The 15,306-nt window shown below is 33.6% G+C and overlaps 1 protein-coding gene across 1 annotated transcript in view; it reads right to left on the bottom strand.

The window, feature by feature from the left end:
* Vta1 (vesicle trafficking 1) overlaps nucleotides 1-15,306 on the bottom strand; it is a 71,971-nt gene that overhangs the window by 18,613 nt on the left and 38,052 nt on the right. Inside the window, exons 5-6 of the mRNA XM_046450477.2 lie at nucleotides 11,784-11,892; nucleotides 652-831 (exon numbers count right to left, since the gene is read on the bottom strand). Coding sequence (XP_046306433.1) covers nucleotides 652-831; nucleotides 11,784-11,892 — 289 coding nt within the window. The remainder of the gene's footprint in view (nucleotides 1-651; nucleotides 832-11,783; nucleotides 11,893-15,306) is intronic.

Below are 15,306 nucleotides of genomic sequence, written 5' to 3'. Positions count from 1 at the left end.
TGACTAAGAATGGTACTTGTCAATAACACAAGTAAACCGGAATGTATATTCAATTTTGTGAAAGTGTCTTCACTGACACTGACCCAATGCTGGATATCAGTATTTTCATAAAACACCCACAGAATACTGATCTATTCAAAGATCATATATAGCTCTCCTGCTCTATTTTAAGGCCACACATTTATAATGTTAAAAAAAAATAGTAATCTGAACTCCCTTCTTTCAGCTATGATTTCACTGCTCCCAATCATTGATAATTTCCATATAGAGGGTAGAAGCAGGGTCCTAATCTTGCCATCACAGTGTGACCCTGACATCTCCTACAAGAATCCCCACTCTTCTCAGTGCTATTCTTAAACAATGGTGGAAGAGAAAAAAAGGGGAGTCTAGAAAAACAGCAATACCCACAAAAAGTACAGAAACTACTCTTATTAATAAAATATAAAGTTAATAGTAATCCACACATAGAAATATTTGTCATTGCTCAAAAAAGTAGATTACAAAACATCAAAATTATGAAAATAATTTTTATGAGATCACATGGAACTTAAGTATCATAGAGTTTATGACTATCAGTATGAGGTACAAATATGATAAATGCAGTTCTTCTTTCTGAAAGGAGAATTCCAAAGCTGAGTTCTGATTTCCTACCTGTGCTGTGAGGCACTTCTGCTGGAGTATTTGCTGGAGCATGTGCACCTGGAGGAATCTGTATTCCAGTATAGCCGCCTGAAGGCATGCTGGATGGGTCATAAGATGATGATGATGATGATGGCTGAGGCGGCTGTGTGGGCAGGGAGGATGCTCCAGCATCTTCATTTTCCTCAACATCTATTACGTAATACATAAACTGTATTAAAGTAGGCAGTTTGAAATACAAATGCTGAATATTCTTATTTTACTATACACACAAGATAAAAGGAATCTTCATATGCAATTCTATTTAAGGCAATTGATAAGTAAGCTCTTTCTCTTGAAATAATTATTGCAATTTCTTACAAAAATTAATTATCCCCAACAATATGATTATCACTTTTTTCAGTTTAACACTAATTTCATAAAGTTTTACACATATCATATTTTCTTTTTCTTAAAAATATTTATTTTTTTAGTAATAGGTGGACACGATAACTTTGTTTCATTTTATGTGATGCTGAGGATCAAACCCAGTGCCTCATGCATGTCAGGCAAGCGCTCTGCCTCTGAGCCACAACCCCAGCCTGCATAATTTTCTTTAAAATAAACTTTCTTTAAAAACTTATGAAAGATCAAGGAAATTTTTGACAAAGAATGAGTCAAATTTATGCTATTCAACGTGAACTTTATTTTCTGAAAACTGCCTTTTACTCAGTACTTTGTATTAGCTATTAAATAACTTATGTATGTTGTTCAAATTAAGTTAATAAAAACAAAGGAATATAATTTTACATTTTGTTATGTAGAAAGAAGTATGAGATACCTGGTTTTTAAGTTTTGAAATGTACATTTAAAAAATCTATAGTATCATTAGCTGACTCTGAACACTAATCTGAGAAAATTAAATTTTGATAGTATATTTCAAGTGACAATTACACATCCTATCTGAAGAGCAGGTGGCAAAGATTTTCTCCCATTCTGTAGGTTCTCTCTTCACACTCTTGATTGTTTCCTTTGTTTTGAGAAAGCTTTTTGGATTGATGCTATCGCAATTATTGATTCTTGATTTTATTTCTTGTGCTTCAGGGATCTTCTTGAGGAAGTTGGTTCCTGAACCGACATGATGAAGAATGGGGTCTACTTCATCTTCTAGTAGGCTCAGGATCTCTGGCCTAATGCCTAGCTCCTTGATCCTCTTTGAGTTTTGTGTAGGGTGAGAGATAAGGATTAAATGTCATTCTACTACATATGAATTTCCAGTATTCCCAGCACCACTTAAAAAGTAAATAACCAAATCAAAAATGGGCAAAGGAACTGAACAGGCACTTCACAGAAGAAATATGAATGGTCAACAAATACATGAAAAAATGTCCAACAACATCTCTAGCAATTAGAGAAATGCAAATTAAAACTATACTCAGATTCCATTTCACTCCAGTCAGAATGGCAAGTATCAAGAATACAAATAACAATATATGTTGGTGAGGATGTGGGGAAAAAGGTACACTCATACATTGCTGATGGCACTGCAAATTGGTGCAACAACTGTGGAAAGCAGTGTGGAGATTCCTCAGAAAACTTAGAATGTAACCACCATTTGACCCAGTTATCCCACTCTTCAGTATATATCCAAAAGAGTTAAAATCAGCATATTACAGTGACACAGCCACATCAAAATTTACAGCAGCTCAATTCACAATAGCTAAGCTATGGAATCGCTCTAGGTGTCCTTCAACAGATGAAGGGATAAAGAAGATGTGGTACATATACCAATGGAATGTTACTCAGTCATAAAAAAGAATGACTATGACTTTTGCTGGATCTGGAGACTGTCATGCTAAGTGAAATAATTCAATCCCCCAAACCCAAAGCCTGAATGTTCTCTTTGGTATGCAGATGCTAACACACAATAAGGAGTGGGGACAGGGAAGAATAGAAGTTCACTAGATTAGACAAAGGGGAATGAAGGGAAGGGAGGGGGGATAGAATAGGAAAGAAAGAAGAATGAATCGGACTTAAGTGTCATATGTTCAGATATGAATATACCACCAGTGAAACTCCACATCATGTACAACCACAAGACTAGGATCCTAATAAGTTATATTCCATGTATGTATAATATATCAAAATACACTCTACTGTCATGTATATCTAAAAAGAACAAATACAAATAAACTTCAGGAAGATACCTGCATACCCCTGAATTGTACATACATAGGGAATACTCAAGGAATCCTTAAGAAAGCAACAACTTAAAACTGAAAGTGGTAAAAAGTTTGAGTTAAGGCAAGTTAACTGTTAGAACAAGAAACAGGACTTTACAGAGGAAGATAACAAGCTGAAGAGAGGCTACAACATGCTATTAGCAATAGGAATTATTCATATGTGGGAAGAAAGGACAATGTGAATAGAAATCAGAAGAAAAAATGTTTATAGACTTTGGATATAAAATTAGCATAAAAGAACATTAAGTTAACTATTATACATATGATTAAAGCCATAAAGAAAAATATGGCCAAAATGAATGGCAGAGGAATAACTCTCTAAGAGAAAAGAAACCTATAAGATGGGAACAAAAATAGATGAGACTAAGGAGACACATGGCAAAATAGGATGAAATCTACTAAACACTGTTTTGAAGGTAAGTGGTGAGAGAGCCATTTCTGAGGTGATACTACTAAAAGTTATGACATTAACACTAATTTATGTTACCAGTTATATCTTAAAATCATACACATTTATACTTGTGTGTGTGTGTGTGTGTGTTCATGTACAATTTAAAAACAAAGTAATCTCCATAGCTTCTCTGTGTGTGTGTTGGAGGAAGGAAATTAAAAAAAAAAAGGGTGATGGACAGAATATGAATGAAGTCAGAGAATGTTGAGCCTGAATGAAGGGCATATGGGAATCCTTTATACTGTTCAGACAACGTTTTGGTAAATTTTCATTGTATCAAAAATAAAGTTACCATATAAAAGGAGTTTATTTCAATTTTATATTTTTTATATCATCAATTTTATATAATGTCTATTCAAATGTCACGGCAAAAGAGTATACATTCTGCTGTCAAAAGTAAGTGTATTACTTGGTTTTTACCTAAATTAATTAAGTTACACTGTCTATTATTTTCTATTGGTTTTATTAGAAATTCAATTTTAGGATAACAGATTAGATTTTGGTTAAATATAAATACACTGTTAAGAGCTGAAAAATACAACAGAATATAATACTATACTGAGAAAATGGGAAAAAAAGATTTTTTTCTCATACAAATTGAGATTTAATAACTTACTCTTATAGAGACTTAAGCCAATTCTAAGCAGATACTGTAAGATGTTGTGACATTAACACCTGATTATGACACCAAGTTTGTTTTAAGTTAATGAGCTAAAAAAGTATACACTGAAACATATTCTCCTCTGTGCCTTTCAGGATTTCTGTAGACACAATTTTCTACTATCCGGAGGCTCCATGAAATTTGTATGACAACAAAGAATAGAAATTAAAACTCTGGGCTGGGGCTGTAGCTCAGTGGCAAAGCACTTGCTTAGCATGCATGAGGCACTGGGTTCAATCCTCAGTACCACATAAAAATTAACAAATAAAATAAAGGCATTCTGTCCGTCTACAACTATAAAAAAATTAAAAAAAGAAATTAAAACTTTTCCTTACGCCAAGTTTTGGAAAACAAAGTAAAAACTACCTACAGTTAATAATCTACTTAGTGTGATAAAAGGGCTACAAATAACTGTTTCAGAACAAAGGAGATCAAGACGATAACCAAAATGTAAAAGTTTGAGAAGCCAGTGATATGGGAAGAATACCTAAAAAACAAAACTGATAACTCTGATATGCCTAAAATGACATGTGAAATCATCCTAAAAAAGCAAACAGATGCTTAATGTAAGTATTTTCATGGTATATTTAAGAGTATAAGCAAAACCATATAAAAAAGCTATCTTCCCAAATCAAATGTGATTACTACACATAAAGACCTATTCCATCTTTGCTTTGATCTTCTTTTAAAATTTTTTCTGTATTTTTTATTGGTGCATTACAGTTGTACATAATGGTGGGATCTGTTGTTATATATTTGTACATGCACATAATATAACAAAATAATTTGGCCAATATCATGCTTGGTTCTCCCTGGGAGATTCACATTGCACTTCTGCTTCACCTCTTGCTTTTGAGCTGAGAGCTTCAACTTCTACTTTTATCCCAACCCTTTCTTCAGAAATCTTTGGTAGAACAGCTAATTGCCAGTTGGAGCACTTCAAGTAGTAGTTACCTTAGCATCTCAATGTCTTTTTAAATAAAATCTCTCCAACCAAACCTACTCATCCTGTACTAGCCATTTCTTTGATGGAATTACCATGCCTCCAATCACCTAAGTTGGAAAAATAGGAGTCATACGCCATTATCTCTGTCTTCTTTTGAATTAAACTGTCTTGAAGTCCTATTGATTATACTTCTCTATTTGTTCTCTGTATGCCCATGGCTGAGAACTTATGCAGGCTGTTATTATTATTTTGATTACCAAAAGCCCTTGAATTTGTCTCACAATTAGAAGACCTCTCCTCCTCCAGTTCATATACCCTCACATTCTGAATCTGCCTCCCTGCTTCTGTGGAAGTTCTTTTCAGGTATAGCATCCCTCTTCACTTTTTACCTGACTTTAGTTCAGTTAACTACTAAGACATTGTTCAGGCATAATCTCTTACCATTAAAAATGCTGACTAATCTATCATCACTCCTCATGGGAATAGAAGCTCCTATAAGAAAAGGGTGTGTGGCATATACATCTCTAGTATTAGGCTAATACAAAAAAAAAAAAGACATTAAAAAGGAAAAAAAATTTCTTGAACAAAAGAAAGAAAAAATACATAAAGATTTTAAAAACAGAAGCACAAGGGTATGTCCTGGAAGGTAGAGGTCTGCATCATGTCTAAAGCAAAAAAATCCTCCTCATAATGTTGATACTATCCTTTGAAGGGAAGATTAACAGTTATGCTGAATGACTGGCTGAAATTATTTCTTAAAAGCTCACTGGAGAAGATAAATATGTGTAACTCTTCTTATTCTATGTCAAACTAGTTGAAAGAAAAAAAAATGCATGTGCTCATTTGGGTTAAAAAAAGATCTGGGTTCCAACGATGGCTATATTAATTAGTTACTAGAACTTGGGCAAGTTATTTATTCTTTTTAAATACTTATTTCCCCAATAATAAGTAGGGATGATCAACCATCTCCCAAATTTAAGACGACTAACTTAGCTAGTAAATGTTTAGCATTGTGCCTAACATCAAGCAAGTACTCTATAAATCATATTATTGTAAGTTATAAAGATACCTGTTGAAAATAGATTTTATAAAATTGACTACACAGAAGTTCAGATGAAAGAGGTCGTCATCAGATATCATTAGGATTTGTACAGGCAAAAAAAGAAAGAAAGGAGGAATAGTTTTCACTAAGGAGACAATGGTGCTTTCTGCTAACTACTGTGGCTGTCATAACAAATTATATGGGTGTTATGAAATGAACTGTGCACTTTCACTCAAATGGTGAAGCTCTAACCCTCTTGTGACTGTATTTGGATATAGTCTTTAGGAGATAATTAAGATAAAATTAAATCATAAGAGTGAGGCCTTAGTCCCAAGGAACTGAGTCTTTATAAAAGAATACAGGGAATAAGATAGACACATTTTTCTTTCTCTGCCATAGCAAGAAAATGGCCATCTACAAGTGAGGAAGGGATCAGAAATTTATTCTATTGGATCTTAATCTGGGAATTCTAGTCCCTGGAATCACGAGAAAACAAATTATTATTATTTAAGCCATCCAGTCTATGGTATATTATAACAGAAGTTCAAATCAAGACAGTGAAAAGTGGGATGCTATTATAATAAGTAATTACAAATTTGATAGTAGCTTTGGAACTGGGTAATGGATAGTGGCTCTATTAGTTTTGAGGTCCATACTAAAAATAATGGATGTTAAAGGCAATTCCAGCTGGACCAGTGGTGCATACCTATAATCCAGTTACTTGGAAATCCGGCAGGAGAATCACAAGTTTGAGGCCAGCCTGGGCAATTTACTGAGATCATGTCTCAAAAAAAAGGGGGGGGGAGTGGCTGGGAATATATGTAGCTTAGTGGATGTATGTTACTCAGTGGTAAAATAATGGCCCCCTGGAGATTTAAATCCCACGTTCCACACCAAAAAACAAAACAAAAAAACAAAATCACACAATTCTGGTAAGGTTTTAGATAGAAATGAAGAATATTGATGATCCTTCTTACATAGTGGCAAAAATCTTGGCTAAATTGTATTCTAGTGATGAAACTGGATATTTGGCAGGGGAGATTTCTCAGCAAATACTGAAGGTGAAGCTTGGTTCTCCTTAGTACTTATAGTAAAATGTAGAGAGAGGGAAATTAAAAAGGATTTATTAGGCCAAGAGAAACCAGGACTTGGGAGACTTGGGGAAAATTCTTAGTTTATCCATATTGAAAAAATTAGAACGCTTGTTTTAAGAAAACACTATGGGTGTGGCTGAAGAACCATTTAATAAAGAAACTAGGGTGCAACTCATGGACTTGATCAGCTGTCTAAGCAGAAGCCAGGAATAAAAATGGAATTTTAGCAGTAAAAACATTGTCAGTTAGGACTAAAGTGGATTGAAAGAGACAAAATGAAGGAAGGCTGTCATCCTTCTTAGATCACATAGAACCTAACCATAAACTGCTCAGTTGTAAATACGTGTTCATCTTCTTTAAGGGTGGAGATATCACCTCTATTTCAGTGTGCTAGATTGCTTCCATCCAGAGTTATAGGGACACAGCCACTTGGCCTGGAGTCTTGTGGGCAAAACCTCATGGATGAGATTACCACACCAGTGGGTCCAGACGGTAAAACACTAAACTGAATTAAAGAGGATTATTTCTAAGTTTGAAACCTTAATGGAATTTGCCTTTGTTAGGTTTTAGATTTGCTTAAGACCTGTCCCTTGTTTTTCTTTCTGATTTCTCTTTTTTGGAATGGGGATACCTATTTTATCTATGGCTGTCCCACTACTGTAGTTTTTGGAAACATATAACTTGTTTGGATTCATAGGTTCAAAGCTGGAGAATAATTCTGTCTTAGTATGAATTGTACCTAAAATTTCTCTCATTTATCTGATTCAGATTAACAGGTGAGATTGTGATGTTGGAATGAGTTAAGACTTGGGGCACAGTAAAGAATTACTGTATTTTTCATGTGGTAAAGACATTCCAAGGACCAGAATGCTGCAGACTGAAGTGTGTCACCCCAAGTTTCATATAGTAAAGCCTGTCAACCCAATATTACTATCTGGAGAGAGTCTTCAGAACATATTAAAGTCAAAAGGGGACATAGATAGGGCCCTTATCTGACAGGACTGTGGCCTTATAAGAGGAAGAAGAATGGAAGAGGCTCTCTTTTTGGCATGGGGGGGGGGGACACAGCAAGAACCATATGAAAGCCAAGAGAGAGTTCTTATCAGAAAGCCAATCCTGTTGGACCTTGGTCTTGGACTTTCTTGTCTCCAGAATGGTGAAAGTAAATTCCGTTAAGTTTAAGTCATAAAGTCTGCAGGATTTTGTTATGGCAGCCCAAACACATTAATACAATAGAAGGTAGGTTTAGAAAATAAAGCAATTGAAATATAGTGTTATCAGACAGTGGTGAGTCTTGTTGATTAGCTAAGAATCTCAATTTTTTTCTTGTGTTAAACTAGAAGTAATATACATGAGGCCTGGTATGATACATACCTGATTATAGTCAGTATTAACATAGAAAAGGAAGTATGTAAAACATTCTAAAATATTAATTGGAAAGTGAGAAAATTAGGGCAATATACTTAAAATAATCAATTTCTACTGTAATGATGAATAACCCCAAAACTTAATTCAGAGTGGTCAGGACTCAGAACACTCAAGTTCTGGTTGTCTCCTTGTGCTTTTATAATCTCAGACAGGCCACACATGACGATACCCAATTTCTTCTGTAAAATAGGAATTATATGAACTAGATCTTAGGAATTTTTGAGGACATGAAATAAAATATGTTAAAAATGATTTGCAAGTTTTATGGCACTGTAAGAATGTGAGGCATTTATTATATAAAATTACTAGAAGCAGCATTTTTTAAAGGATATTTTTCTAGTTTTTTTGGGTTTTTTTAAAATGTTTTTAGTTGTTCATAGATGTTTATTTCATTTATTTATATGTGGTGCTGAGAATCAAACCTAGTGCCTCACACATGCCAGCAAGTGCACTACTGCTGAGCCCCAGCCCCAGTCCCAGTGAAGAAGCATTTTGTATGAAAAATTACTTTAAAAATTAGGCAAAAACAGATGGTAAAATATACTTCATAAATAGATAAGAACAAGTTAACTTGAAATGCTGTATGAAAGAGATGAACATTAAAATAAATCACACTTAGTATTCATATGTAAAAGTATGGTGTTTTTCACCATATTAAAATTTTTAATAATCTTTGAATAAACAAAACACAAAGATTTTCCCTAATTCCTATTTAAAAAAAATTCTTATAAGGTAATAATTTATATGTAGTGAAACTCATCCTTTGTGGGTAGTCTTAAAAGCTTATACAGTGTATAAATACCACCACAGCTATAATACAGGATATTCCCATCATCCCCTAAGTTTCTCGTGCTCCTTTGTAGTAAATCTCCTTCCCTATTCTCTGACTGCTCGCTGATCTGATTCTAATCCTTATAGTATTGCCTTTTTCAGAACATTACATAAATGCAATCATATAATAGGTAGCTTATTGTGTTTGGCTTTTGAGATTTAGTCCACATTGTTGCATACATCTGTTCACTACCTTTAACTGTTTAGTACTTGAGTGCAAGGATATGCTACAATTTTTTGACTCATTAAAACTGATGACATCCGGATTACTTCTAGAGTTTGATAATTACAGATAAAGTTCTTATAAACATTTACATATAGGTCTTTTTGTGAAAATACATTTGAATTACCCTTGGGCAGATAATTAGAAGTGAGAATGCTAGGCCTATATGCTAAGTATATGTTTAATTTTTTATGAAAGTACCAAACTTTTCCCCTTTTTTTATAAGCAGTATATGGGAAATGCAGCTGTTCAGCATCCTTGTCAGTAATTCTATGAGTCTGTAAAACTTTAGCTTTAGATTCCAGTAGGTGTGTTGGGAATCTTGTTTTGTTTTTGTTTTTTCAGAATGAAGATTTCTGCATGTTTCTGTGTGCTTATGTGACCCCCTACTCATTCTTCAAATTATTTGTAGAAATACTCAAGATAACTCATATTTTGCCAGTGGATACATACAACTCTGTACAAGTATGCACACTGTTATATTAAAGTGTAACTCAGGACTGAAAAATGGTAAGGACTATAAATATGAAGAAATTATTGAGATTGGCTAAAAGAAGTAAAATACCACTTATTTTATCAGTGCACATTCATTTAGTGTGAATTGACTGAGGAAAAAAAAATTCCATGGCGACAGATTTGCATGAAAAATTAGTGCCAAAGAGCATCTTCAGTACCAGGGCAAGCTGATTTCACAAAAGATTTCTAGGAAGCATTTACAGAGTAGAGAATTCAAAAGCTACTTAGTCTGTTCCAAAGCATAGAAAAAAACTAGAAGTTTTCAAAATTTTATTTGAGAAGCATAATATTGATAACAAAAAGAAAACTGTAGACCAATTTTAGTTATAACTGCATTGCAAAATCCTCAATGATACAAGTGTAGGGAACTGAATCCATTAATAAAATTAAAATATCACAACCAAGTGGGATTTGTTGCATGGTGAAAAGCTCGTTTAACATTAGGCAATCTTTCAAAAATTCTCTATAATAACATAAAACATAAGGAGATGAATCATATTAGAGGCCAACTAGCCAGTGGCTGGTTGCCTGCTTTTGTAAAAAAGGTTTTACTGGAACACAACCATGCTAAGTTGTTTTCATATTGTCTATGGCTGTCTTAATACAATAGCAGTAGAGTCAAACAACTGTAACAAATCGTAGTCCACAGTTTAAAATATTGTAACTGATCCTTTTTGAAAAATTTACTGACTCCTGCATTAGATCATTGTCACAGATGAAGATGTAACAAAACATAAGGAATCATTTGGAATTTTCTCAGTTTAGAGAACAGGATTGTTCTTTTTGGAATGGTCTATTACCTACAAGTCTAATCAATAAAAAAAAAAAAAAAAAGTGAAAAATGTTTTTCCTTTCTGTTCCATTATACATTATCTAAAAGGTCAAGTGAAATAAGACCTTCATTTTTTTTTCATAATTAAATTGTGTAAAACCCACTTACAATGTGATAAAATTTTGCTGTCTGTATAAAGTTAAAAAATGATCTCTATAAAGATACACAAAAACTAAACCTAATATTTACTTATCTGAATTTTGGTAGGACTTAGGAATATGGGGCATGGTGTGGGTAGAAGAAAGTTTCTTTGTACTTTTCACATACCCTGTAATTACTGAACCATGTATTACTTATCTACCACCCCCTCAAACTCCTGCATAATTCAAACATGTATACAAAAAATAATAATTAATTATTAATAATAATATTCTTTATTGTCTGGAAACATTTTATAAATTATCAATGCATTGCTTTTCCTACGCAGGAATAGAATTTGATTAAAATGTAGGAGATAAGCTGGTGTAGTGGTGTACATCTGTAATCCCAGTGGCTCAGGAAGATTGCAAGTTCAAAGCCAAACCTCAGCAACTTAGCAAGGTCCTAAGCAAATAAGTGAGACCCTCTCTCAAAATATAAACAATGAAACAAAACAAAAAGGGTTGATGTTGTGGCTCAGTGGTTAAGTACCCTGGATTTAATCCCTGGTACCAAAAAAAAAAAAAAAAAACGGTGTAGGAGATACTCAAGTCATTATGTGCAAGTGTGAATAGATATTATAGCAATTTGGCCTTAATCTCTCATTGTCCCCAAGTTTATGATTTTTATACTTGATTTTTAAGGATTTTGGACTTCATAAAAAAATTAAAACTGTACCATTTCTTCCTAGAAATTTTGGATAATGTTCTGAAAAATATTATCTCACTAAATAATTTCACTTAACTATATAAATACATACCATTATCTTCTTCAATTCCAACAGGGCCCGCTTGAGGAGTCTCTCCATTCTTTAAACAATTATGGATATACGTTGCCTTCCACCTTGCATATTTTCTGTGTTTCACATTCTAAAAGAGAATATTTTTATACTAATATTAGATAATGGAAAAAAGTAAAAATATTAAGCATTTAAGATAGCCTATATTTCTGAGATAAAACCTATTTTTATGTCGCACAGCTCTGAAGTGTCTGGTGATCACCCCAGTTGCTGATTCTATTAACCATCTAGGGCTTGACAGACTCCATGTAAAGCTATCTTCATCAAAGAACATGCCCAGTTCTTCTATACAGTGTCAACATTTCAGAAAAAGTCTGCAGGGAAAATATGAGAGTTTTCTTCTAGCAAAATTTGCAACTCTTATGCACAACAGAGAAAGACACTAAATGGAATTTTAAGATTAAACATAAAATAGAATAACAACAAATTATTTTCACTAAAGATCTGTGCAAATCTATGAAAACTAAGATGACACAGTTGTTAAAACATACATTAGACTGATAGCCAAGTAAACTTAACTTTTAACCTGTCATATGCTACCTAATACCTCTGAATCTCATTAACTCAATTCTAAGGGGAAAATAATGCCTCATTGTGGTATTGTGAGGGGAACTGAAAATATCACTTAAGAACTTGCTAGCTGCCTCTTTCCTAAATTCCACACATTAATTCCTATCTTCTTTCAAGTCTGATTGTATTTTGTTTCACTTTACCAACAATCTTACCAAAAGAAGCATTCACATTTAAAGTCTTTGCTTTTTTACCTTTCTGTTCACTCAGTGGGAAGGGGTTTGCTTGCTTTCTTTTCTGTGTAGTTCATGTTTCCTTGTCAGAGAATTTCAATGTGATGGTGCATTTTAATGACAGGGAGTCCATGTGTGAGCAGCCTGTATGTCACTAAACTGCTCTTGCTAACGTCACCAACGACCTACTTCACATTGGCAAATCTAACATTTTCCAGGTTATCACCTAACCAAACCTATCAGCAGAATACCAGAATCTGGAACATTCCAATTGTTGAAAAACTCTATTTTTGATTTTTTGACACTATCTCTCCTAGGTTTTCTTTCTACTGTCTGTGTCTACTTAATGCTCTATCTAAACACCAAATAATCTGAAGTACCCTGTTGAAGCAGAGATTGCAAACTAGTGGTTCAGTCAATGCTGATTCTCACAGAATTTAAAGTATGAATTGCTTTCCATATACTAGGAAAATTATGGAAATCCACATTTCTCTTTTTTTAAAAATGGGAGTTCTAAAAATACTGAGCCTGCCTTACTTGGTAATAATTACCTGAACTGAACTGTAAGTACAGTTCTCTTCAGTTGATGTATGCTCATTTATACTCATTCACTCTGGTTCTCTCCCCTGTTCCTCACCCCCTCCTTCCCTTAGTTCCTTGTTGCTTATCTTCAGCTGCCACCTATTATTTCATACTGGGCTGCCTTTATTCATTACCTATCAGGTTTCTACAAGGTAAGAAAAAGGTACCCTCATACAGTCTATTTTCTTATCTCTCCACAATCATTCCCATGGCTTTAAGTACTACGGACATCTTTATCACTCTTAAATGTCTGTACTTAGCCTGAATTTGCTTCTGGCATATATCCAACTATGTGACATCTCCAATTGCATGTTCATATACAACTAAATTTAATTTGTCTAAACTTTTCTCTTGATTCTCTCCCAAACTCTCCTACTTGCAGGGAACTTCATTCTCTTAAGTGAGAAATATGTGAGTTATTCTTACCACGTTCATACCCCACCCACCTAATCCTATTTCCCCAGTTCCCTCATTTAATCCACTAGGGATTCAGTTGTTTTTGCTTTTGGAACATACCCTGAATTGCTCTTGTTCCCACTTTCTCTGCATTATTCCCCTAATCTGTCTCCTTACTTTCACCCCACTCCTGCCCCCCATCTTCCTCACTCAGTACTCAGGCTGTGTCTTTATAAAATATAAATCCCTGCCTATCAATCTTCAATGGCTTTCCAATGCTCTTAAGATAGAAAACAAACTTGTAACCTGGGCTACAGGAGTCTATTCTACATAGTTCTTAACTGTCCAGTCTACTCTAATGTGTATCCCATTCATTCAGTATCACCAGCCAGGAGGATACATTTTCTATCTGTGTACATGCCAAGGTCCACACCACCTCTTCTCCACCTGATTTCCTTTTTTTTTTCACATGTCAATTCACCATCACTCCTAGTCAACTCACCCCTTATATATAAGATCAAATGTTACTTCTCAAAAATATTTCCCTGACCATCCCAACCTAAAAATACTCAGTAATTCTATATCTTTTCTATGACAATATTTATTACAATTCATAATTATATACTTAAGTATAAGTTTATAGAGTATTCTCCCCACAAACACACACTTAACATATTTTAGAAAACAAACTAAAAAAATGCATAGTTCACGTCTATTATTTATTCCAAGCACTTGACCTTGGTTTCAGCACATAGTAACTGTTAAACATATATACACATTTCCAACATATAATAGTTTGATTTTGATGGAAGTTATTCTGTTCACTAAACATATTTATTACTTCTGTGTTAATGTAATAGATTATAATTTTTGTAGTACGTAATGGAATATTGGGATTAGAAAGTTCAATTAAGATTACTGATTTAAGTGTATGAATTGCCAAGATCATTGTAATGTCATGTGTAGCTAATAAAAAAAAACAAATAAAATTAAAAAAAAAAAGATTATTATACAGTTAGATAGAATAATTTGAAATTTCTAGTGTTTGACTGTTTTTGACCTACAGAATAGTATTATATGGTTCACGTTTTTCTTCCATTTCATTCTTTGGGAGTAAAGAGTAGGTACACTGAAGCACTGGACTTTTTTATTCTTTAATTTTTCAAAATCCTGAACAACTGAATTCAAGTTCTACAAATGTTACATTATTTCAAATTTAAGATACTCCAGGTTTAGTTGTTCACTTGAATTCATTATTTGCAAACTGATTATTTTCCTTCTTTTGAAAGAAAAAATAAGATAGGCATAGTTCACTTTAAAATTTTTGTAGGCTCAATACATATTTGCTATTCTTAAGACCTTCAATTAGCAATATGGGAAATATAAAATAAATCAATATGTTATTTCTGTTTGTAGGGAGCTACCTTTTTTTGGATGCAGAATTAAAACATCAAAGATTACTATATGGTATAATTAAGTAGGAAATATTAAATTTGTTTCTTGCAGTAAATGCATGTAAGAGTTGAGTAAAATATAAAAAAAACTGGATATAAGTGATAAAGAAAACAATATTTTAGTTTGGCTTTCCAGGGTAAGCACGATGGGACAAAGTAGAAAGTAGTCAGACTTCTCTGGGGAGAAGGAAAACCATGGGCTATGTCAGAAATCTGACAGAAATAAAGGAAATACTTCATTTGAAAATAAATCAATTTGCCATGGGTAGAAGATACATATTCAGGGCTGGTGGGATAAGTAAGATAAGT

This window comes from Marmota monax, unplaced genomic scaffold (genome assembly GCF_021218885.2).
Source record: "Marmota monax isolate L192 unplaced genomic scaffold, Marmota_monax_Labrador192_F-V1.1 WCK01_AAM20220418_F8-fsc00030, whole genome shotgun sequence".
Taxonomy (NCBI): domain Eukaryota; kingdom Metazoa; phylum Chordata; class Mammalia; order Rodentia; family Sciuridae; genus Marmota; species Marmota monax.
This window is presented reverse-complemented; position numbering and strand designations above follow the sequence as displayed.